The sequence below is a fragment of the Pteronotus mesoamericanus genome, unplaced genomic scaffold (genome assembly GCF_021234165.1).
Source record: "Pteronotus mesoamericanus isolate MK-2021 breed Mesoamerican mustached bat unplaced genomic scaffold, CSHL_Meso_final contig_52, whole genome shotgun sequence".
Classification (NCBI taxonomy): Eukaryota; Metazoa; Chordata; class Mammalia; order Chiroptera; family Mormoopidae; genus Pteronotus; species Pteronotus mesoamericanus.
This window is the reverse complement of record NW_026555189.1, coordinates 9,260,126-9,286,153: the sequence shown is the minus strand read 5'-3', so window position 1 is coordinate 9,286,153 and position 26,028 is coordinate 9,260,126. Positions and strand designations below refer to the sequence as shown.

Here is a 26,028-nt window from a genome sequence, read left to right as displayed (position 1 = left end):
ATTTAATTTCCATTCCACTGGTTCTATGTTGACCTCATCATTACCAAGCACCTCAAGACAGAAAGAACTGCCATAGCCTCCACTGTGCTCCGTACCCTCTGACACTTCTTTCTTTTCAGTTTAACCTGCTGTTTGGATGGAACATTTCTGAATACCGAACGTTCTTCAGCTCAGCAGTGACTTTTGTTGGTCTCCTGATGGGACTCTCTCATTACACGGAGGTGAAAACCCTTTCCTGTTTTCCCTACTCTATTTGCTTTAATACACAGTGTAGGGTAAAGCAGGTTTACAATTTTGAGTACATGAAACAAAGTTTTGTTTTTTTTTTAACTGATTTTTTGAGAGGGAGTCATCAATTTGTTCCACTTATTTATACATTCATTAGATGATTCCCATCTGTGCCCCAAATGGGGATCAAATCCACAACTTTCGTGCATCAGGATGATGCTCTAACCAACTGAGATACCCAGCCTGAACCAGAGTTTATTCTTGTAGTAGTATTTTCCATAAGAATAACTGTAAACTTACTTTTACCCCACCCTGTATCTAACAAAGGGAGTACTGTTCACAAAAGCAACCCTACTATACCACTGCACATTGGAGACATGTAGATCCTTTGCCATTCTGGTTTATGGTATATACAGCTTTTGGGTGGGCTATTACTTTTAGAAATCTGTCGTTTTCCAAACACATGGTCCCACCTCTCTCACTTCTTACATACTTCATCTTATTGCCAAGGACACTGGGCCTGAAGTATTACATGGAAGTGATTTTTAAAAAGCTAGGGAGGTAAGTTCCAGAAGAGCTATGCTATTTCTGTTTATAGTTAACAAATATTCATTTCAGATAGCCTATTATTTTCCCCCAGGAACTACTAACACAAATCCCTTTCTATTGAACAGAAAGTAGGAAACTGAGATGAGGATTTGGGTCCAAAGCACAAGCATATATAGAGATTGGATCAGGGATGAAAAAACCTGCAGTTCAAATTAGCGAAACTGATGAGATTTTCATTAAGGCTAATCATTCTGATAATCTAGATTTCAAAGGTTACTAATGAAAATGGTTAATAGTTTCTAATGTGGAAAGTTGGCACCTTCCTGGGTGGACTGTTTTATTGTAGTTTTAGCCCCAATCACTATGGAATGAAGTCCTCAGCCCTGGAACACTTTACATACGAAAGAAGATTCATAATACACTTTTGCCAACACCTACTTTTGGGTGTTTTTTTAAGTTTTCTGTTCTAATCATAATTATACAATGTAAAGGGTTAGAGTTATAATAGTTACTGGGGAAAAAAATCTTATATCACAGAGAATGTCCAAACTGGGTATAATTAAGTACTTTTACTTAAGTGGATAATAGACTGACTAGGAAATGTTTTGACATGTAGATTTCCACCACAGTGAGATTTAGTGTAAGTATTCACTCTCTAAGTTGCTGGGTTTATTTAAAAGTGCCGACAGTGAAAGAGCCAATTGCAAGGGAAAATAACATCAGTATTGGAGAATCAACATCGTTTGTTAAAATAAACACCAAAGTTAAAATAAGACTGTTATGGAAACCATTCTAATTAAGTTCTAAATTTCAGAAAGATCTCTTGGTGCTGAAAAGTAAATAGCAAAACTCAGTATTTACACTTTTAAAGATAACAATGAAAAAAACATACTAATTTAAAACCTAGTTTTCTCTGGCTATTAAATTTTATTGGAATGGTCTGTATTTAGAATCTAAGTTTCTTGGAGTGGCAGAGATAGTTTTCATTGACATTTCTGGTATCTATTCTTTCAAAATGTTATTGCTGCTGCTTGAAGCTTCCATGTTTAGATATACCGGGTTGGCAAAAGTAGGTTTACAGTTGTCTGTAGGGAAAGGAATACAATAATAATACAAGAATAAACTTATTTCATGTAATACAATAATTAATAAATTTTGCCCATCCCTGTATTTTCTGAAATTGCCGAACCTCACATGGGCTTTGAATCATTTTCATTTTTCAGCTCACCTGTTTTCTTTTTGTGAAAAGCCCTGAAGAAGGCACCCTTCAAATCAGTAATTCATGCTCTTTTGTCCACTCAAAAGTATTCTTTTCCCTTTTAATAGTTCTGCTTTTCTCCCTAGCTTCTACCAGACATTGTTTTCTTATGTGACTATATCCCAAACATTAGCATATAACATATTTTTAAAGTAAGAATGAAACTGTCAGTGTTTAAACTCAAAGTATTTTATTGTCTTTCCAGATTATTGCTTTAGACCCAATCCTGGGCTCCTTCCTGATCCTCGCCAGTGTCCTCTTGATGATACTTGTGATCCTAAACCTTTTTGTTTCTGCCATTCTGATGTCCTTTAGCAAAGAAAGAAAGTCCCTTAAGGTAGGTAACTCTGTGGTTTGGTAATTTATATACAGGTTTCTCCCCCTACCCAAAAGTACGGTGCATCCCTATAAAAACTTTCAAAAGCTGAAAGGGCATAAAGAAGCCATCACTGTTAACTTACATGGGAAAAGTCTGTAAGCCTTCCCACACCCCCAAAATAACCTATCAAATAATACATCAAACCTAAAACATTGACATACAGTAAAAGCAGGAATGATGTAATATTCAGTTTATGTAAAGCAGAAATACTGTGCAGTGTAATTTCATGGTGTGCACTACCTCTGACAGCTTACTGCAGACACTGAATGCTGTTTCACTTTTCTGCCTTTTTCATAAAAGTGAAAAGCCTCTTCAGATCTCTTGGTTAGTGAAAACAGGTACTAACATAGGTCTTTCCTAAAAATGAAGTGGCGTAAAGTGGGGAATACCTGTATAAACTGTAATATTTTCTACCACTGGAAAAGCTCAGCTATAAGCTGCTCTTAAGATTGCAGATGCACAGGATCAGCATATTCCCTTTATTAGTCTCCACAGCTCTGTCAATTACTTTTCTAGGAAACCCAATTTACCAAGAAAGAATAGCCTTTGGCCTATAAATAACTGACCCACAGCTATTGGGCATTGGAGTGCTTCTGCTTAACAGCACATTATTAAAGGAAACAGTATTTTTACTATACTTCCTTTTATCTTTGCTACTTTTTTCCTTCAACATTAGCAACAAATTCAATTTACTTGCTTTTCTCCTCCTGACTTCCAACAGAGTTGGAAAGAAGCTGCACTAATAGATATGCTGCTACAGAAACTGTCCAGTTTGTTAGGAATTCAGTACACCAGAACGCAGGTGAGTAAACAGCAATGGGCACTGACGCTGGAGTGTTAAAAGGTGAGCTATCTTACCCTGTTACCACCTAGCTAATACTTATCTTTGCATGGTGTACCTTAGAGAATTATAGATGTTTACAATACACTTTGTTAATTTGGTCAGTGAGGAATCAAAAGTCCCCTTCCCTGGAAGTTCTTATGTTACGGATCTTGGCACTGTTGGGAAAGGGTTAACACGGCCAAAGTGACATATTAAGGTGGCTCTGCTGCCAAAGAGGGAGAAACCACCCTTACAACACATGTTCCAGGATGGCTGTGGGCAATATGAATGAATCAGATGTGAACTCACTGCAGCATATTAAAAATACACAAGCATGGAATCTGGCTGATGGGGAGCATTCCTAACACCATGCTCCCTGTTCTAATTTAGTTAGGTCCTGGACCCAAGCCAGAACTCTCTGCAGAGCCCCAGGAGTAACCAAGCAAACTCCCAGATGTGATCTGGGCTTACAGAGAATAGAACGGGCCCCTTATTGCTATGGGCGGCCACATTACCCAGGGAGCCAAAGGTGCCAAAGGCCAGGACTGACTTGTGCCCAGCATGGATCACCTGCTAAAAATACTCTCCACTAAAATCCACAGCTCATCACTTGATCAAACCAGTGGAGAAAGCAGGGCACAGAATTTTTAACTTTATTATCAGCTACTGAACTATGAGACACAAACCAATCAAAAACATTAAGGAAGAGTTACTTGAAACAGGTATATACAGATAACACTACACAGAAGCCAAAGTTGTATCTTCTGATCCCAAAACCATCCCTGTGGGAAAAGATGGCCTTAGTTAAGGAGGAAAGGAGCAGGTTAGTTACAACATAACAACAGTCTTGTCCATCAAGGAAAGCAGGAAACCACAGCCACATGGGCACCAAAATTTATGAGATCAGTTTTTAAAAGGTTCTCCTTAAATCAAAGTTTTCAAATGAAAACAGGAACCCATCCTCCTGTAGGCTTTCCAGCTCACTATTCAAAAGACTTGAATACTTCTATTAAGGCAACTGGAAGCCCACCTTCATCTTAAATGGTAACTTCTGTTCAATGCGTGGCCTGTCCTGCCTCAGTAACGCGGTCCAACAGAACATGCTATGGGGAAAACAGGAATTTACACAGTGCTGTCCTCTGTAAAAAGGGAAACACAGCACTCAAAGCAAAAGGCCACAAAGGGCTCCCTGTAAATCCAGCAGAACTGAGAGGCCTTCAACTTTACAACTGGATCAGGGTGGAACACTGCCCTGCAGCAAGTAGTGTATATGCCAATGACAGGACCCAGCTCCCAAGAACCATTACAGTAGCTTCCTGAGTCATTTTCTCTCTCACCACAAATGCCTCTGTAAAGCTGCGTTTGTTTCTAACTCAACTCTAGAACCTCAGCCTAGGACTGGGATACTTTCTTCCACAGCCCAGCCATCTTTGTAAGCTCTCCCCACAATGCTTTGTGGGACAGGTAAAGAGAGAACCTGGGGTCACACTGTCAGGAAACAGGCAGGGCTTACAGGACTCAGCTGGTCTGGTCTCATAGTGTCTCCAGTGGTTTGTCTGTTAGGAACAACAAAGAACTGGCAAGCAGCACAATTTGGTAGAACAGGAAGAGCCCATAGAAGAGTGTGCTCAGTGATGGTTAAGAGATGAAACAGAATTCCATGGAGATTCTTTGTTACAAGGAGAAAGTCTTCAGTCTCAACTCCCGTAACTGTTGTCTGGTTTAAGAGACCTATGTTTTCTTTTTCAACTCTTCAAATCTCCGGGAAAGATCGTCAAAGTCAATGTCCTCAGATGCTGAGGTGGTGGCACCAGCAGATGGTAGTGTATCTGGCACAGACGGCAACTCTGGTAGTACAAAGTTGTCATAGGTGTCCACAGGTCGGGAAGGGGGCTTTGCAGAGACTTCTGGCTTAGGTCCAGGACCTAATTAAATTGGGGCAAGGAACAGTTAGAAATGCCAGAGAAGTGGCTCAGACCCTGAGCCCACAGTCCCCTTTAGCAGAAACAACCAAAATACAGTAGAAAACACTAGTTTTCCAGTAGAAAACACTAGTTTTCCATTTAAATGGTTAATATTTAATTCTAAAGGTAAGTACATAAAACATTCATTTAAACAAACTGCCCCCTTTCACAAAGGCTTGTTCCCAAAACAACCAAGTCCAAAGTCTGAAGTGGTACCAGGATTCTGTTGGGACAAAGCTACTCTTTAAGGCTTAGGGGGAAAATTTTTTAACAAGATAATGTCAATCTTATTTGTAGGATCTATATTCTTAAGTTAAAAATCGCCCACCCACCTATCTACTGTAATGGTTCTGTTTATAATAAGTTCTAGAACAGGCATAAAAAATAAGAACCATGCTTGCCTCTGGGGTGGAGCTGACTTGAAAGGAATATAAGGGAACTTCTCTGGGGTGATAGAAATGTTCTATGTCTTTACTGAGGTAGTGGTTACATATCATGTGTATGTGTACAGACACGTGTAATAAATATCAAAATATATACTTCTATACTTTTGTACATAGATTATAGTTAATTTATATATATATAAATTGTATAAAAATAAAATTTTAAAAAATATACACCCTCTGGGTTTCTAGGGCGCTTGTTTTATTTTTTGAATGGGCAGCAACATGAGCATGCCTGCTTTGTGAAGTCATTGAGCTATTCACTTAAAATTTGTGCCTATTTATATCACCTTTTTTAAATTTCCAGGCACAATGGAAGCTAAAGCAGCAGGAACTTAAGGGTAAATGAAAACTAGACATTGAAAAAAATAAAAATGTGTGAAAAAGAATGACACCAGAAACAGGAAAATTCTTTGGAACCAGGGAAGATTTTTTTCTTTTGGGAAGAGGGAAATCCTGAGTTCTGTTTCTGCCATACTTCATTTGGACAGAGGACAGGGCACAGACAGGGAAATCATTTCTGAGGGAGAACCAATAATGAGAAACCAGCAACGGGCTGGGCATTGAGGCTGGAGGGCTTCTAACACACTTACCAACAATCTGTGCAGAAGAGACAGAAGAGACAGTCTTATCAGCATTACTGTCATCAACCTGAAACAAAAAAATTGTTACCAGAGAAGCAATGGCATCACTGGAGAAAGTACTGATACTATATATATATATATATATGTATATATATATAAAATGAACCCCTGAGCTTTCCAAAAGCTAAGCTGCTCAGCGAAAGCAACAGTACCTGCTCCAAAGAAACTGCCCCTCCACTCATTCCTGATCTTCCACACAGATACCACAATGAACTCTTAACCAGGAAGCAGGGAAAAAGAAATCTAACCACACCTTAACACCTCTTTAATCTGATACCTTCATCTTCAGGAACTAAATCCTCAAATACTGATGAAAACCATGTACCCCATTCCTAGAAACAGTTTTGGGCAATGCTTCAATTCATGCAAGACCAAAACATAAGACCCAAAGGAAAGAATATAAAGCAAGCTCGGGAACAGGAGACTCTCCCTAGATGAGTAATTTCCACAGCAAATGCCATACCAATTTGTTTTCTCAGTAATGCGTCAGATGGAAATGGCTCTCAAAGGGCACCTACTAGCTGAGCAAACAAGGCTGGCAGTTAAAAAGTCACCTATTCAAAACCAAAGCTGCTACAACCACCTACAGTTCAATGCAGCATTACCATAGTAGCCAATTACAACAAATTTTAACTGCAAGACTAATAAATAAAATAATGCTACAGGCCGAAATTTACTAACTGGACATTTCTGTGTAAGACAAAAATCTGATCACTATTTCCTTACACAGTATTGACTATTCTAAAAAACTGGGCGTTTAAATTATTACAATATTCTAGCACCAAGACTGTACCAGCTTCAAGTAATTCTCTACAGAGTCAACCGGTCCTTTTCTTCTTGTTTTTGGGTGCCCTGCTAGAACCGCCTAAGAGATGTGCGGCTCCCTCCGGACCCCTGGCTGAACTGCAGACAAAGCATCGCCACCAATGATGCTGCTGCCGCCACCACCGCACCCCACTCCCGGGCTGATGTTAAAGCGACACGAGAATCCAAAGCAAAAGCAATGCTGGTACTGAGTTGATCAAAACTTTGCCTTCCCTGTGGCCATTATTTTGCTCTCTTCAGGGGATTCACTCTTCTGCTGCTTATACAAGAGGCTCAGGCACTTACAGATTCATATGAGGGGGGAACGGCTGGTATCTGAGGTGGATGAATATTGGGAAAGGCCTGGAAAGTCCCCATTGGCAATCCATTGAAATCCGACTGCAAGAGTAGAAAGACAACATCAGAGACACTGCCCCTAATCAGCAATTTCCTCAGGTTTGTGTATGAGAAGGGAGAAATACATATATATACATACAGAACAGGTCCTCCAGTAGCATCGTTTCATTATAATGTTGAATGCCACAGGAGTGTAACTCTTGTTTCTATCATTTAGCCTATGGTAAAACTGAGTTTCTTAATACATCATTTCACTTAAGTCACAGAACTATCAATTACATTAAATGAGGACTTACTACACATATAGTCAATAAACATACTAAAGAGCCGCAAAAGAAAAAAAAGCCCAAAATACCACATGTCATCAGAAGGATTCCAGATTTCTAAAGATCTGTAACCAAATTACTAAATCACTTGTTTAGGGAAGATGAGACTTACTAGCAATTACCTTCACTATCTTGTCTACAAAAAGAGGTTCTTCTACTTGGTAATAAATGATTGTATTCATTTTTGGAAAAAGCTACTAGTACAGCTACAACAGGTCCCAAATATGTTCAGTGAAAAAAACTATATGAAAATGAGTTTTTCTAGCACTCTCTCTCTCTCCAGATTTATCCACTTCATTACCTACAGCTAAACCAAAAGACTTTCTCTAAATCTCAGTATTTTTTCCATAATATGATTATTAAGCTAACACCAAATGCTCTTACTGTTAAATCCTCTTGACAACTTATAATTCCTGAGTGCATTCACAGAGCCAACTTGTCATCTTGTGTTGCATTTTCTAGAGCTTACATCACACATGGTGGTATGTATACTTACCGGCCCCTTTGGGAGAGGGTATGAGAAAGGAGTACTTGGCGAGGGCATGGGCATGGGCATGGGCATGGGCACCGCTCCGTCAGGTCCACCGACCGGGGCAGTGAACCCGCCCCCACCACCTCCTCTTCCAGGGCCCCCTTTCTTCACATCATCTGTGAATCCAACATCAATAAGGTCGGTCTCTACTCCAGGGGGAGCTTCTGCCTGAGAAAAACAGAGAAATCCACGTCATCAGTCCACATCACAGGCTGGGTTCCCAGGAAGCAGACTTGGAGATGGAGACCGGCAGGAAGGAAGTGTACAGGGCGGTCTCTTAGAATAATGACCTGTGGCAAAGTGAAGGAAGCAGGGAGGGGTCAAGGAAGAAGCTGGGCTGTCATGCAGTCCGAGGCTTCCGCCAATCCCCCGGGGAGCTCTGGACAGCACTCTAGGTAGGATGGGCCTGCAGCAGAGGAACCCCTGGGTCAAAGGGGAAGTGTCTTTAAATTCCTGCACTGGCCAGTTACTGAATATAAGTCACCCTCAGGAAAGACTCTGGATAAGTAAGCTCGCTCTTCTGAGAGCTGTTGCTGGAGGGGCATTCAGTTTTGTATGAGACATAGGTCACCAATTCTCTCAAGAGATGGGAATGCTTCTGTTCTGAAGCCAATGTGTATACTTGGGGTGGTAGTTGCCTAGAAAGCAAACCAAAGCATCTACTATACCCATTGATCTTAACTGCTGAATAATTATTATTTGCCTATTTACCCTCCTTACACTGTAAGCCTCTTCATGACACGGACCTTGTTTTTATACATCTCTACTCTCAGCTTTCTGTGTATTGTGTGGCATTCACAGGTACCCAATGAACATTTCAGGATTTGTTCTGGGTCTTGGGGCATTTTGCAATACCCACAGATGACTGACAGTTCCTTGATCTTCATCAAAATGCAGCAATGCCCTGGGCCAGGTAGCTCAGTTGGTTAGAGCACTGTCCCGCTATGCCAAGGTCGCAGGTCCAATCCCTGCTCAGGGCACATGCAGTAATCAACCAATGAGTGCATAAATAAGTGGAACAACATGTCGATGTTCCCCTCTCTCCCCCTGCCCCACCACCTTCCTCTCAAATCAAAACATTTTTTAAAAATGTATTAAAAACAAAACAGCAATAGTACTATTTTGAGGATTGTACCTTTTCAAAGTGCTTTCAGGCATTCATTTTTATCTGATCCTAAGTACCCTAATTGAGATAGGGAGCCACAATTATTTTTGTCCAAAAGGCAAAGGTTTATTAAACTTTCACATACAAACTGTGATGCAAATGATACTGTTATAAAGAAAGCATTGTCCAGAGACTCATTTTTCTGTGTACTCTGAAAGACTCCACTTACCATGACCACAGAGTCAGGTTCATAGGGCACATTGTAGTTCTTGGCAATTTCAATCAGGTATCTCTCCACCAGGATTTTAGGTGGAGCTTCCACACTCAGTTTGTGCATTAGCTGTAATTTAAAGACCCAGGATTAAGATGCATCAATACCAACCAGCCTAAGCCTACCACATCTCACTTTTAAACTTTATTCCTCTCATTTTATAGGTAAACTGGGGCAAAAAAAGAAAAAAAGGTTCAGACCAATTAATGATTTCTTTTTCCCAGTTGCAAAGTACATTACAAGACCCACATCTCTCTGATTTTCTCTGGTTACATACAACTGAGGTGTTCGTAAAAGACTGGTAACTGCTGCCTTCTACATCTGAATTCATCCACCCTTCTCCCAGCCTCACTTCTACCTCCACAAATTATAAGGGACACAAAAAACAGCAGCAAATAAGAAATGACACAGGACAACAGCCTCACAAATCAGAGGTGTAGGGTCAGGTTAAGGAGCTGGCTGCACTGCCTACTAGAGGCTCATCTTCTCACCCTCACTATGAAATGTGCAACTATAGAGTAACCCGACCACACAGTGGTACCCACTAGAGCACTGCAGGCAATAAATTAACCTGGCCCCACCATGCCCACTGCTTCATGTTTAACAAGTATGTTTGTTACCCTGTCATTCACAGTTCCAATCTGGTTGGTTCTACATAACTTGCCATATTCCTTGCTATACTTGGCGCAAAGCTGATCAGCAACCTACAGGAAAAAAAGAGCAATAAATAAAAGTGGAAACCATTTCTATAGGCTGCTTCCAGCTTCCTCCTATCAACAGTAAACAGGCTTCTATTTACAGGATATCCAAAAAAACTGGGGTCTGTAAAACCTCAAGTGTACATACTAATTCATTTAGTTGTTTATGCATCCATCCACTGAGCTGCAACTAAGTGCACAACTCTACAATAAGCATTATGATATACACTATAAACATGATGAACAAAACCAGACAATGTTTCCACTCGTAGTCTTACAGACTGGTGAAAACATTCACTACTCAATCACACAGATAAAAGTACAAATGTATCCCTAATAAGTGCTACCAAGGGAAAGTACACCATACTATAAACAGCTTATAACAGTAGAATCAGATCCAATGATTAACAACAACAAAAAAATAGCCCTGACCAGTGTGGCTCAGTTGGTTGGAGCATCATCCTTTAAAATGAAAGGTCGCTAATTTAATTCTCAATCAGGGCACGTGCCTGGGTTGTGGGTTCAGTCCCCAGTCAGGGCACACGTGAGAGGCAACAAATCAATGTTTCCCTCTCACATCAGTGTTTCTCTCCCTCCCTTCCCCTCTCTCTAAAAATTGGGGGGTTTTTTTGTTTTTTTTTTCACATAAAGGTAACTGGGTGGTGGACATACAACCCAATATACAGAAGTTTGACTCATACACTTCAAACTCTTATGTTACTAACAATGTCACCCCAATAAAACTTAAAGTGTCAGGTAAGGCTTCCAGAAGAAAGCAATGCTTCACTAAGATACAAAGGATGATTAACTAAACAAGGGAAGGAAGGGCATCCCAGGACAAGAAAACAACTTGTACAAAGGCCTCAGGGGGAAAAACAGGGCCAATCCTAAAGCCAAAATAAGGACAGCGAGCCTCTAGTGCAGAGCCTGAGGGGGGATGTGGTAGGAAATGAAGAAAGTTAACTGGGGGCCAGACAATGCAGGGCCAGACAGGCCGTTTTAGAAGTTTTGTTTCTATCATAAGCACAATGGAAACCTACTTAAAAGGGCTTTAAAACAAAGCCTAGTGACAGGATCAGATCAGTGTTTTGAACAGAACCTCAGTTCTGATAGAATGGTGAACAGAACAACGAAAACGAAAGCAGGTCTAGGAAGAGCATCCAAGAAGTTACTGTAACAGTCCAGGCAGGAGATGGCAGTGGCACTGGGCCCGAGTGGCGCCTGCACCTGGGAGCTCAGTGAGGGAACACTCACTGGGCGAAGTGCAGACTTCCGGGGATACCTGGTACTTATCAGTTTGTCATTTGTCTTTCAATAATGATTTCTGTTTTTCTCATATTATGTAGGATTTTTAAATATTTTAATTTATCACTGCTTATGGCTTTGGGATTTTGTGGCATTTTTCAAAAATCTACATAGTTTTCTTCAAGTTTTTCTGGTTGTTTTAAAAAAACATGTAAATCTTTGTTTTCCTTGGAATTCATTTTGCTATAAGACAACAGCATAAGAGAGGCTAAAAATGAGACTGAGGTTAAAACTGTAAGTTGCCTTACTCTCCCCTTCCTCTACCCATAAAACTCTACTGACTATCTCCCTGCCCTATCAGAATACAGGTTTACTCTCTGGGGAGGTTAAACTACAGGGACTCTGGACTCCAAGCATAGCAGAGAGCAGAGATACTTACTGACAACAGAAGAATTAAGTGTAGGTCTTCTTCAAGAAAAGAATGAGACCTTTGGCTTCCTTCTCTCCTGGGCTCTCAGAAATGCTGACCCAGCTTATACCTTCCAGGTGTAGGATTCCTCTCTGAGGAAAATGACCAACCCAAGGAAAGAAAACTAGTTCTTGACAGTCTGGCGTTCCCTCAAAAAAGGGCTTAGTCAGATCATTCAATAATGAAGGCATCTGACAATAAGCCCCACCCAGGCACACAAAAGGTTCCAATCTGCTTTTTAGTATCTCACTCATAAATATAAACCAACAGCCAAGAGTCATGAAAACTTTGAGAAAAGCATCTACTGTAAGATAGTCCAAATCTGTCCTGGTCGGGTGGTTCAATTGGTTGGAGCATTGTCCTGTACATCAAAAGGATGCAGGTTCGAACCTTGGTTTTAGGGCACGTATGGGAGGCAACTGATTGACATTTCTCTCTCACATCGATGTTTCCCTCCCTCTCTCTCCCTCTCCCTTTCTCTCTCTCAATCTCCCTCCCCTTCTTCCTCTCTCTCTAAAATCAGTAAGTATGTCCTCAGGTGAGAATTAAAAAATAAATTTAAAAAATAAAATAGTCTAAATCTAAGAAATAGAAAAAAACAAACATTACAGAAACAAAAATTAAAAAGAAACTATAATATATTCTTGGTAAATTAGAAGACACTGTAGCCATGAAACAAAAACAACAGATTACCCTCTCTCTAGAAATAAATAAATAAAACATTTAAAAAAACCCAAAAGGCCAGAAGAGAAGGAAATCTCAAAAGATGGGCTGGGAGATAAAAAACAATCTCCAAAAAGATACACACACAAAGATACAGAAAGAAAATAAGGAGAAAGTAAACTCAACTGAACTGTTTTCAACCGAGTCAATACCATATCTATGTGTGGCAGGCAATTTTTTAGCTAATGTCTATCTCTGCTAGACTCTAAGCTACAAGTGTAGGGCTGGTACCCTACTTTGCTCACCACTGTATCCTCAGTGCCTACCTAGCTCTAACATCTGCTCGAAAAATATTTGTTTAATGAATGAAGTAAAACCATCGGAAATAAAATGAATGTTACTTCAATTTTACTGTAGGAACTTTTCTTTTTGTATACACTTTTAATAACATTTGTCAAAACACAAAATAAATGGTGCCACTTTAAAATGGAACAGGATCTCCCAATGCCTAGGGAACTGTTTTGCATGTCTTATGCCTCAAATCTTTGGAATGTTAAAATAGGGCAAAATAACCTTTGGGTTGGGCCTAGGGCAACAGCGTGTCCCAAAGAACTGTTTGCCAAGGCAACAAGAAACCACTAAAATGAAAATCAGAACACTTGTTAGCATTAACATTACCATTATCTGTCCCAATAGAAATGTCTTCCTTCTACTGATGCAACTGTTCCCCTTTCCCTTCCCATGGATACCCAGTACCTTTGTCTCCTAATGGAAACACTATTTGGGCTTCTTCCTAAAGCTGTGAGTCCCCAAGAGCTGTTCTAATTGATCTGATCTTATTGATCTGAAATAAACACCTCTCACTTTGAAAGGCCCTTTGCTCCTTAAAAGAATTATTCAGGTTTGCAAAAACACTTTTATTCTATGATATAAGAGGCCTGAAAAGGAGGGAGAAACAAATTCACAAAGGCTGTGTCAAAGGCAGCATGAGAAGGGGACAAAATACCTGGTCAAATAAGCAGAAATGACTTATGTTAACCAACATTTCTAACACTATGAAATACTACAGATATCACCGAAACTGGTCGTACTCACTATTTTCAACTCCGCCACTTCTGACTGGAGTCGAGGAGCAGCCCAGATAAGTGTAGACACAGATTCGGCCAGACCAGAATCTAGCTCCCTAATTAAGAAAAAAAATAATAAAACTTAAACATTCTTTACAATAAACAATCTAGCATTTTTATGATACACCACATAGCCTCTAAAGCTATTTCACAAATCTCATTAAATTTTCAATAACTCTAAACTTCTAGCCATTTTCATCATACTATTTTACTTCTGCCAAAACTCAAATTAAATAATGCACCCAAAGTCAAGAAAATGGTCCAGCCAAGACTAACTCACACTCAGGCCTCTCGAGTTCAGATTCTATATTTTCTTTTCAACAGCTGTCTACAATGGGATCAGGCCTTCAAGCAGATAGTAGGAAAGAGGTCCTTGGGTATGTGAAATAGTTCCTTGGTGCTAGCCCCCTACATGTAAGAAGACCAATATTATTCCTTTCTCAAATTCCAGAGGTGATTTTATTTAGGTCTTTGATAAAAATCTTACTTCATTAAGGTCATACAAGGTAAGTTCTAAAGATCTGCTGAACAACACTGTGTTAACTAACAATACCATATTGTACACTTTAAAATTTTAAGAGGGGACATTTCATTCTGTGTTCTTACTAAAAAAGGAAGGGGGGAAGAAGGGATACAAGGAAACTTTTGGAGGTGATGTTTATTGCCTTGATTGTGGTATTTGTATACAGATGTATCCATGTGCCCAAATTCATCAAACTCTATATATTAATTATGTATAGTTTTTCTATATTACACATCAATAAAAGAGACACGCACGCGCGCGCGCACACACCCCCACACACACACCCCCACACACATACCCCCCACCCCCGACAGACACACAATATCTTACTTCATAGACTGAATGAGGCCAAACCGGGCCAGCAGCAGGTCGCAGTACAGCTCCAGGATCTCCATGGCCTCCACGAGGTAGTCTTCGCGTATAATGTGCTCCACTCGGATCCGAGCTCGTTCATCCTTCCCAGCAGCCAGATAGTCAGCAATCTCTTTCCTTGCTTTCTGGGCCAGTTCCGCTAAGGCACAAATCCCACTCTAGTCACACAGTAGTAGTACACTGGGCCATGGCCTGCAGGCGACCTCTACCACAACAGAGACAAGTGGCTGTTTCTATTATGTCCTACCTAGCTCACTCTCCCTTAGCAAATCTAGTCTAGAATTTGCTACTTAGTCTAGGTGAGAATATTGTTTGTGTAGCCAGAAATTTCAGGAGTCATGCTACCTATTTCCTATTAACAGAGTAGATCCCTTTCCCCGCAACAAAGTGATTTAACCTAAACAGATGTATCCAACGTTTAAAGAAAAAAAGGATCCCTACCACTTCATTGTGCCAGCCTTACAGAGCCACTGTTGGAGGGCTAGGATCCAGCGATGTATTTTGGGAGAGAAAATATAAGGAACCAGCCCACTACTCACTTTTTTTCTTCTCCAGTAGTTTAAGACGGTTTATGACTAATCTCAAATTGACTCGTAAACGCTCAGCTTTAAATCCAGAGCCCAGCATGCTGTGCTGTTCCTCCTGGAAAAAAATAAGCAGCACAATTATTTTGACTATTTTCAAATTAAAATTAGTTCAGAAACTAACACCATTTAGAAAGTGGATTATTTGACACTATAAACCAGAGTGTTTTTTCTAATACAGACAAATGACATGATCTGATTCACATTTTTAAAAGATTGTTTTGGCCCTGGCCACTGTGGCCCAGTTGGGTGGTGTGTCATCCCATAAACTGGAAGATTAAGGGTTCAATTCCTGGTCAGGGCACATGCCTGGGCTGCAGGTCCAGTCCCCGGTCAGGGTGTACACGAGAGGCAACCAATCAATGTTTCTCTCCCTCCCCGTCCTCTCTCTAAAAGCAATGAGAAAAACATCCTCAGGTGAGGAAAAAAATGAAAAAATGAAAAAATATAAAAGACCTTTTTGGCTGTTGTGTGGAGAACTGACTGGGGGGACAATAACAATGGAAGCAAGAGGACAAGGGAAGCTATTACTATATTCCAGATAACAGATGGAAGCAGCTTCGACTGGAAAGTTAGCAGTGGCAGAAGTGCTCAGATTTGAGATCTATTTTGAAGCCAGACCTGAAAGAACTTGCTGACAGATGAAATGAGTATCCATGTACTGGTGCAGGAGTAGAGTGATAAAAAGACAGAGAAGCAAGAAGGCCTGCTTCTCCCAAAAATCTCACCTTAAAACAGAAAGTTTTTCTTCCAAGATCAGGAAGAAGAAAATACCAACCCTCACCACTGTTATTCAACACAGTGCTAGCCAGAGAAATCAGGCAAGAGAAAAAAATAAAAGGCATCCCAATTGGGGAAGAATAAGTAACGCTGTCACTTTTTGAGGATGATACGATTAGATATACAGAAAACCCTAAAGATCACACCAAAAGACTATCAGAAATTAACAAATAGAGCAAAGCTGCAGCATACAAAAATCAATGTACAAAAATCCCTTGTGTTCCTAGATACTAACAATGAAATATCAGAAAAAGATATGAAGAAAACAATTCCATCTGCAATTGCAACAAAAAGAATAAAATTACTAAGAATAAACCTAACAAAGGAAGTGAAGGATCTGTACACTGAGAACTACAAGACACTGTTGAAGGAAACTGATGAAGACACCAACAAATGGAAAGATACACCTTGCTCATGGATTGGAAGAATCAACATAATTAAAATGTTAAAACATAGTTAAAATGGCCATATTACCTAATGCAATATACAGAATGCCACCCCCTGTCAAAATCCAAAAGATTTTTCAATAAAAAAAGGAAATCATCATATTTGTATGGAACCATGAGAGTCCAAACAGCACAAAAGACAAAGCCAGAGTTATCACACTCCCTGACTTCAAGTTATACGATAAAGCTACAATGATCAAAACAGTATGGTACTGGTAGAAAAAGACACACAGAGCAACAGAAAACAACTGAGGGCCCAGAATAAACCCACACATATATGGGCAACTAATTTTCAACAAAGGAACCAAAACACACTGGAGAAAGGAAAGCCTCTTCAATAAATGGGATTGGCAAAACTGGAAAACTACATGCAAAAGAGTATTACCTAACAGAACTAAACTGTTACTTGACACCATACTCAAGATGTGAGGCAATAAAATCCCTAGAAGAAAATATAGGCACTAAACTCACAGAACTTGGTCTCAGAGAGGTTTTTGTGAACTTGACCCCACAGGCAAGGGAAATAAAAGCCAAAATAAATGAATGAGACTACAAAACTAAAAAGCCTCTGCAAAGCAAAAGAAACCATCAACAAAACAAAAAGGCAACCAACCAAATAGCGAAGATATTTGCAAACAATACCTCTGAAAAGAGATTAATATCCAAAATATATAAAGAACTCACACAACTCAACAAAAAAACAAACAATCCTATTAAAAAATGGGCAGAGGAACTGGATCAGACAGATCCCAAGAAGATATACCAATGGTCAACAAATGTAGGAAAAGATGTTCAACTTCACTAGCTCTAAGGGAAATGAAATTCAAAACCACAAGATATTTCAATACCATTGCACACGTTAGAATGGCTATTATCAATAAGAAAAGAACAAGTGTTGGAGAAGATGTGGGTAAACGAATCCTCATACATTGCTGGTGGGAATGTAAACTGGTACGGCCACTATGAAAAACAGTATGAAGGGCCCTCGAAAATAAAAATTAAGAATAAAGTTACCATATGACCCAGCAATCTGTCTTCTGTGTATCTACCCAAACCATCTGGAAACACTTATTCATAAATATATATACATATACCCCTATGTTCATTGCAGCATTATTCACAGTAGCCAAGACATGGAAACCTAAGTGTCCTTTGACAGATAATTGGATAAAGAAGATGTGGTACATATATACTGAGCTGGCCAATTTTCTCTGTAAGGTGGCTCTTGTAGTGCTTAGTTGTCTTCAACTTCATTCAAAACAATTTTGTTAGATTGTACTGTGACAGCTGTCATATCTATATGCATTAAAAAAAGTCAAAACTTGAACTTTTGTGTAGCCATTTTAATATTGAAGATGGAAGAAAATATGCAACACTTTTGGCATATTATGCTTTATTATTTCAAGAGTAAAATACAATTGAAACACAAAGATTTGTGCACTGTATAGAGAAGGTGCTGTGACTGATGAACGTGTCAAAAGTGGTCTGTGAAATTTCATGCTGGACATTTCTCACTGAACAATGTTCCATGGTCAGACCAGTTTAAGTTAATAATGATCAAATCAAGACATTGAGAACAATCAACGTTATACCACACAGGAAATAGCCGACATACTCAAAATATCCAAGACGATAAAGTTACTGATGAAAATGAAAAATGTGTGTTTTTACAGAAAAATACCATATGGATCCTTTGGCCAACCCAATACAAAGGGATATTACTCATCCATGTATACTGCCAGGATGAAACCTGCCATCAGCAACAACACAGATGGGCCTTGAAAGTATCATGCTAAGCAAAATAAGTCAGACGGAAAAGAACAAAAAACATGTTTTCACTCATACGTAGGGTATAAAATAGAATGCAACAAATGAACATACAAAACAAACTCACAGACAATAGTACGGTGGTTACCAGAGGAGAAATGCAAGTAGGGGAAGGTTGAAGAGGGTAAATTAGATGATAAAAGGTGACTAGACTTTGGGTGGTGAGTACACAACACAACATATAGATATTATTTAGAAATATTTAATAATTATTATTATTTAATAATGCTTTTAACCAGTTTTACCCCAGTAAGTTAAAATTTTAACTATTTCTCACCTTAATTACCCAAATCCTCCCTCTAAAAACTAGCTGGAAAAAAACTGGTGCTAAAGATCACGATAGTTCTTGGTACATAGAGTGTTATATGTACACAATAAGCACTGTATAAATATCTGTCAAATAAAATAAATTAGAAGATGGAAGTGTAGGTCAACAGGGCTCGTCTTCTCACACAAACACATCAAAATTACAACTATACTACAGAACAACCATCATTAACAACCATCAGAAATCCTGGAGGACAGCTTTCTCCCAGGCAGAAAAGTGAGCAGAGGCCATTGTTCCTTTTCTGAGCCAACAGGCAGGTACCATATTTGAGACTCCATCAACCCAGCCCACAGGGCTTGCTCTGCCCTGGTGAATCCCTGAGGATCTGCCCCGCCCAACTTATGGCCCACCCAAAGCTGTTAACAGTGGCCTTTTACATGAATGACTGGTCTCAGCTCAGGCTTCACATCTTTCTAAATCCTCTCCAACAAGCAACAGCCAGCCTCAGCAAGCCCGCAGCCCCTGTACTTGGCACTAGCAGCAGCCAGCCTAGATTCACAGCTTGGCTTCACCTGGGACTCTCCAAGCCCAGCACAAGTAGCAGCCATCTACAGCATGCTTTGTGGCTTATGCTGGGTGGCCCTGAGGCTACCTTGGCCTGAACCACCTGGAAAATCCCAGAAGCTGTGCACAAGTGGATAGCTACAGACCAGACCAAAGCACTACCATCCTGTCCCTCACAGCTAATACTCCACACACAGCAGAGATTGGTGGAAAATGGTCACAGCCAGTCCTTACAGCTGACAGGCCTTGGTAAATCCACCCACTGACCTGCCAATAGTTATTAAGGCTCAACTACAAGATGAAGATGTACTCAGCCCACACAGAGGGCACACCTCAAGTACACAGCCTGGGTGAAAGAAGCTGTGCCACTGGACCCTACAGGACACCTACTACGTTAGGCCACGCCACCAAGACAGGGAGTCATAGCTCTCTACCTAATATATAGAAACAAACACAGGGAGGCTGCCAAAATGAGGAGACAAAGAAACATGGCCCAAACGAAAGAACAGATCAAAACTCCAGAAAAAAAAAAACTAAACAAAATGAAAATAAGCAATCAGATGCAGAGTTCAAAACACTGGTTATAAGGATGCTCATGGAACTTAGTACCTCAACAGCATAAAAAAGATCAAGACAGAAATACTCATGGAAATAAAGAACAATTTACAGGGAATCACCAGGAGCAGATGAAGCTGAGAATTAAATCAATGATATGGAACATAATGAAGCAAAAAACAAACAATCAGAGCAACAACAAAAAAGAATCCAAAAAAAACAAAGAGAGTGTAAGGAGCCTCTCAGACACCTTCGAGCGTTCCAAAATTCACACCACAGGGGTACCAGAAGAAGAGAAAGAGCAAGAAATTGGAAATCTATTTGAAAAAATAATGACAGTAAAATTCCCTAATTTGGTGAAAGAAATGGACATGCAAGTCCAGGAAACAAAGAGTCCCAAACAAGATGGACAAAACAGGCCCACACCAGGCCTGGCACCCCTTGTCTTGGTGCCACATCACCCCTTATAGACACATCATAATTAAAATGCCAAAGATAAAACATAAAAAGAGAATCTTAAAAGCAGCAAGAGAAAAGCTGTTAATTACCTACAGGGGAATCCCCCATAAGACTATCAGCTAATTTCTCAAAAGAAACTTTACAGGCTAAAAGGTATTGACAATAAATATTCAAAGTCATGCAAGGCAGGGACCTACAGACAAGGCTGTTCTACCCAATAAAGACATCATTTAGAATTGGAGGACAGATGAAAAGCTTCCCAGACAGGAAAAAAACTAAAGGCGTTCATCATCACCAAACCATTATTATATGAAATGTTAAAGGGATTTATTTAATAAAAGATCAAAACTACGAACAATAAAATGGCAATAAACATACTCCTATCAACAACTTAATCTGAAAAACAAACTAAGCAAACAAGACCAGAAATAGAATTATGGATTTGGAGAGTATTTCAGTGGTTGCCAGATGGGGGGTTGGAGGAATGGGCAAAAGGTGAGGGGATTAAGAAGTCAAATAGGTAGTTACAGAATAGCCATGGGGACATAAAGTACAGTATAGGAAATGGAGTAGCCAAAGAACTTATACACATGACCTATAGACAAGAACAAAGGTGTGAGGACTGTCTCAGGGAGTGGGAGGTCCTGGGTGGAGGGGGGCAAAGAGGGAAAAATTGGGACAACTGTAACAGCACAATCAACAAAATAATTTTATAAAAATTCCAAAAATATAAAAAGTAAATTCAGTCACCAGACCCATACTCAAAAAGTCTTGCTCATCATCTAAAGATGAGCTGATAAATGTACTTTTATGTGCTTCAGATTAAAATAAAATGTTTAAGGTATGCTTTTCATCCATCTTTCCCTCTACTTTAGCTTTTTGATTATTAACCTGTTTCAATCACACTAAAGGATTTCAACTGTACACAATCAGTATAGCTCCTGAACAGCAACTGTATACAATCAATATAGGTTTCACTGTTATTCTCACACTGCCTACCATAGTGCTTTGGACAAAGCTGTCATTCATTGTTAATCAGCAGAAAATGTAACTAAAAATAACTTTAGCCCTGGCTGGTGTGGCTCAGTAGACTGAGTGCCAAAGGGTCACCGGTTTGATTCCCAGTCACAGTGCATGCATTGCTGCAGACCACGTTCCCAGATGGGGGCTTGCAAGAGGCAACCAAACATTGATGTTTCTCTCCCACTTTCTCCTTCCCTTCCTCTCCCTCTAAAAATAAATAAAATCTTTAAAAAAACTTTTTAAAAATTCCACTAACTTTGTTTTAAATTTAAAGGAAAATAATTTGCCAAAGTCTTTTGCTAACTTAAGTTTTGATGATTTTCAAGTTCAGAAAATAGATTCCTATTCTAAAAAACTAATTAAAGAAAATGACACTAAACCACAAAGGTAATCAAGAACATGTCCTAAATAATTATCAATATATCAACTAAATCAGTAGTCCCAAAATTACACTAATACAAAAAATCAACTTAATTACCATTTCAGGATTTGAATCTGTTGTTTCCAAAGCTAACATAAACTTTGTATCTTACATGATTAGAAATGTCAGTTTTAGGAATAACATAAAAGTTAATAAAATACTGTGGTCAACTGTTACTGCTTTATAGACAAACATCACTACAGGATAGGGCAAAAGTAGGCTTACAGTTATTCATATGAAAAATAATACAATAATACAAGAATAAACTGTGTTTTGCATACTCACAACTGTAAACCTACTTTTGCCCCACCCTGTATATATAAAACAAACATACACAAATGTATGCATATATGAATATATATACACATCTCACATACTAATATTGCACAATTACCTAATTTAAAATTCCTTTTTGATTCCGGGGTTATTCTAGGATCACTCTGTACCTTGATATCTTTAGTGTCATTCATTCACTCCACAGACACTTGAGTGCTCGTCTATCAACCACTGGGCAAAGTTGCCATAGAGGAGACTTTTAAATGACCCTAGAGCTTCAAGGAGCTCAAAACCTAATGGAGTGACATAAAAACAACTACAAGAGAAAAACACAACTTTAACATAAACAGGATTACGAACTAGTGACTGCAGAACTAGTTCTCAGTATTCTATCTTGTTTATATACTTTACTATTTTTATTAGTGAAACACCATTGTGTCTCACATTAGTCAACAGTCTTATGTTCCCTTCTTTGTTCTGATCCTTCACTTTACCCCAATTCTTAACATTGGAACAATCAACTCATCTAGTCCCTCTTTTAATCACTTAGTTCCAGGAGCCTTTTAAAACTGGATAATCCCTCCATTCTGAATAAGGGAAGGTGTAAAATACATGGATTAAGTTATTCCTCATAGTGGCAGCTCACTGCCCCAATAGGTGAAACTGCCCAGTTAGTGGAAGCTCTATTTAAAGTCATTAAAACTAGCAAAAACGACCCTGAAGTCCTAAGGGACCAGATTTCAAGTCTGTAGCTCCAAAGTACAAAGCGGGTAGGGGGCAACAGAGTCAACAGCGGCTAGAATGGTATTTGGTAGTATACAGGAAAATTTTTGTATTTGCAATATATTATTTTATTGATCCTGCAACTCTCTTTTTTTTTTTTTTTTACCTTCACCCCAAGAACATGCTTACTCATTTTAGAGAGAGAGGAAGTGGTGGGGAGAGGGAGAGAAATATCAATGTGAGAAAAACATCAGTTGGTTACCTTCTTGCAGGCTTCCTGGCTAAGGATAGAACCTACAAGCAAAGCATGTGCCCCAACCAGGAATCAAAGCTGAAACCTAAAGGGGTGTCCACCCTGCAGCCCGCAGGCCGCATGTGGCTCAGGATGGCTATGAATGCAGCCCAACACAAAATTGTAAATTTACTTAAAACATTATGAGATATTGTGTGTGTGTGTGTGTGTGTGTGTGTGTGTGAGAGAGAGAGAGAGAGAGAGAGAGAGAGAGAGAGATTACTGTCACAATGTATTTAATTTGTGGCCCAAGACAACTCTTCTTCTTCCATTCTGGCAGAGATGCCAAAAGGTTGGACACACCAAGATGATGTGTCCAACTGAGCCACACTGAGCCACACCAGCCAAGGCTTGAGCTCTTGTCTTATAAAATAAGTGGTATAAACAGTTTTAGGTATAACCACTGTATTGCAGCTATGAAGTAGCAACATAAGAGTAGGAACAAGTCCTCTGGTCAGTGTGCATGCAAAAGGCAACTAATTGATGTTTCTCTCTCATTGATGTTTCTCCCCCCACCAAAAAAATATGTTTTAAAAAAAGAGAGTAGAAACAAGCTACAAGGCATGTCCACAGTAATAGAGGTCAATCCTTAAAACCACTGTATGTACTATATTTTCACACTATAAACTGTCATCAAATCTCCATTAATCAAACTAATCATGATAGAAAATTTTAAAAAATTAAAAAACCACAAAACCAGAAGCATCGTGTGTAACTCACAAGCAAAGTACAAGATGGTTCTTCATAATTCAGAGACCATCATGATTTTATGGAAAGCTCTATTAAATCTGAAATGTGTAGGCATTATGAAAGTATTGTTTCTCAATGAAGTTATTATAAAAAAAAACACTTCAGAAAATTAATTAGGTGTAGTTTTTACCAAGGATTTTTAAGACATATTTTTATGAGGTTGAAATCATGGACTCTGAGGACTACTGAATCCTTCTACCACTTAATATCGGATAAAGACTGTTATAGTCTTTATAAACGATTTTAATGGCTACCTAATATTCCACTGTGTAATGATTTTTAAATTAATTCCCCAACCTTTTGACATTGGCTGTAAGTAATGTTGAAAATATTCATGTGCTTACTACTTTCCTGTATTTGAAATTATTTCATTCGACTAACTCTGTGTTCTAGTTTTGTTTTTACATCAGAATAGGCTACATGTAATTGGGACTGATTTTAAAAAAATGAGAGTTTAAATTAAGTATACTAGAGTTGGCAATTCTGGACCTCCTGGTCATTTAGAAGCCAGAGGCACAGGAAGAAAGGGAAAATGAAAAATAATACCGACAAGTCAGTAACACTACTTTAAAAATAAGAGGACTTAAACTGGGTGCCTTTAAAATGTAATACTAACATTAAGGTTTTCCCTCTTATTCTCTAATTAAAAGGATATATCAAGTCCTCCTATCACAGAAGACGGGTTTCTAAGTAAGCTGTAAAAGCAAAATTTCTCGTAGACTATTTGTAGGTACAGAAGTCAAAAGGCTACTGAGGGGAGGGCGCTGTACATACATCAAAAATTATTTTATTAAATAAATACATAACAGGGATATAAATGAAACAAGACTGGCCTTAAATTCATTGTTATTGAAGCTTGATGAGGGAATTCATTATACTTTAAATTTTTCGTAATACAAAGTTAAAAAATAATAAATACATAAGCATAACAGGAAAACTACAATCCTCAAGAAGAATTAAAACCAGCTCTTAACTTTAATTTTACTACTAAAAATAGTGAAAGTACCTCTCTTGTGCCTTTTCTATTGCCTATTAAACAGACGCTCTTGGGTCTTTCCCCGATCCCTGGGCAAGTTTATGCTGGTCGAGTTCGAGACCCTCACCTCCAGCACCCCGGAGGAGGAACGCTGAGAACACAAAGAGAGGCGCAAGGGCAAGGTCAGGGCCATGGGCTCCTCGCATAGTCCCTCATCAGACAGACAGGGGCCTGCGAAAGGGAGCTGAGACCGCTGTTTGCTTCAACTAAAGAAAAACGTAATTTCCTTCAGCCCAAGGGGCCCCACCCCAGGCCGCCCAGGAACCAGTCCAGGACGCCGCCGGACTCGGAGGCCAACAAACACTTGCAGACACTGGAAACACAACCTTCCCGAAATCTTTCTGGGCCAGAGGAAATGGGGTAGGGGTGTCGCTTTTCCGAGCTCAAAGTGCAGCCCGAGCCCTTTCACCAACGGACACCGAGGCGTTTCCGCCCCAGGGAAGACACCTGGGGACAGGGAAGACGCAAGGGAAGTTTGACGGCTTCACGTAACCAAGATCAGTGAATTCCAAGCTACTCGCAACACTGTCATGCCCCCGCCTTGGGCGGCCTCCAGCTCCTCAGCCCCGCCGGCCTGACCCTCTACAACCAGGATCCTTCCCTTTCTCTTCGCCTGCCACATCAGGATCGTTTGAACCCCGGGCTGGGGACTTTTATATCTGAGCCCCAGTGCGAGGAAGATAGAAAAGACCCTTGACGCTGAGAATGCTACACTCACCTGGCCGAATCCAGGCGCGAAAACGACAGAAACGGACTTCGGACTGCAGCTTAAGCATCCAAAATGGCGGCTCCCCGAGCCTTAGCACAGCAACCGCGGGCGGAGGGATTCGCGGGTCGAGCTAACCACGCTTTCCTTTCCAGGGATTGGCTGAGTTTTCGTCGCTCCCAAGACTAACGCTCCGAGAACCTTGGAGCTCCCTCTTCCTGCTCCCTTTGGAGCCTGCGCGGCCGGGGACTACTTTCCGCGGCTGAGACCGGGTGGTGACGCGTAAAGTCCTGCAACTCGAGCACACTCTTGTGAATCACCTGCTGGGGCGTGCCCAGGGCGTAGGGAGGCTGCGGACGGAATTCGCTGCCAGTACTTTTCACCGGATTGTCCCACTCCCTAGAAAAACCGGTTCCAGTATTGCATTTCAGACACCCTAAGTTGTTCCCTGAGACTTGCTCTCTTCTCTCGCTTGACTCCAGCTCTCCCTGGGGGCTTTGCCTTTGAGTTTCGGATTCTTTCTTCGGGTGGAAAGGCC

General features: G+C 39.9%; 2 protein-coding genes across 3 annotated transcripts in view; one reads left to right on the top strand and one right to left on the bottom strand.

Moving 5' to 3' along the window:
- PKD1L3 (polycystin 1 like 3, transient receptor potential channel interacting) overlaps positions 1 to 3,888 on the top strand; it is a 65,009-nt gene extending 61,121 nt beyond the window's left edge. The window contains 7 exon segments of the mRNA XM_054579234.1: positions 120 to 221; positions 2,241 to 2,372; positions 3,136 to 3,200; positions 3,479 to 3,498; positions 3,632 to 3,662; positions 3,664 to 3,859; positions 3,862 to 3,888. Coding sequence (XP_054435209.1) covers positions 120 to 221; positions 2,241 to 2,372; positions 3,136 to 3,200; positions 3,479 to 3,498; positions 3,632 to 3,662; positions 3,664 to 3,859; positions 3,862 to 3,888 — 573 coding nt within the window.
- On the bottom strand, positions 3,812 to 25,629 carry IST1 (IST1 factor associated with ESCRT-III). Of its 2 annotated transcripts, none has more exons than XM_054579231.1 (10): positions 25,503 to 25,629; positions 15,320 to 15,422; positions 14,739 to 14,919; positions 13,854 to 13,941; positions 10,304 to 10,387; positions 9,642 to 9,752; positions 8,272 to 8,475; positions 7,399 to 7,491; positions 6,238 to 6,295; positions 3,812 to 5,162 (listed from the first exon to the last, which is right to left on the bottom strand). In XM_054579231.1, exons 2-10 carry the CDS (start codon positions 15,405 to 15,407, stop codon positions 4,969 to 4,971), a joined length of 1,101 nt encoding a protein of 366 aa, XP_054435206.1. In that variant the 5' UTR covers positions 15,408 to 15,422; positions 25,503 to 25,629; the 3' UTR covers positions 3,812 to 4,968. The 2 variants fall into 2 exon arrangements, with proteins under 2 accessions (XP_054435206.1, XP_054435208.1); XM_054579233.1 differs by lacking the exon at positions 25,503 to 25,629 and adding an exon at positions 24,755 to 25,066.
- Positions 25,630 to 26,028: the final 399 nt, after the last annotated feature.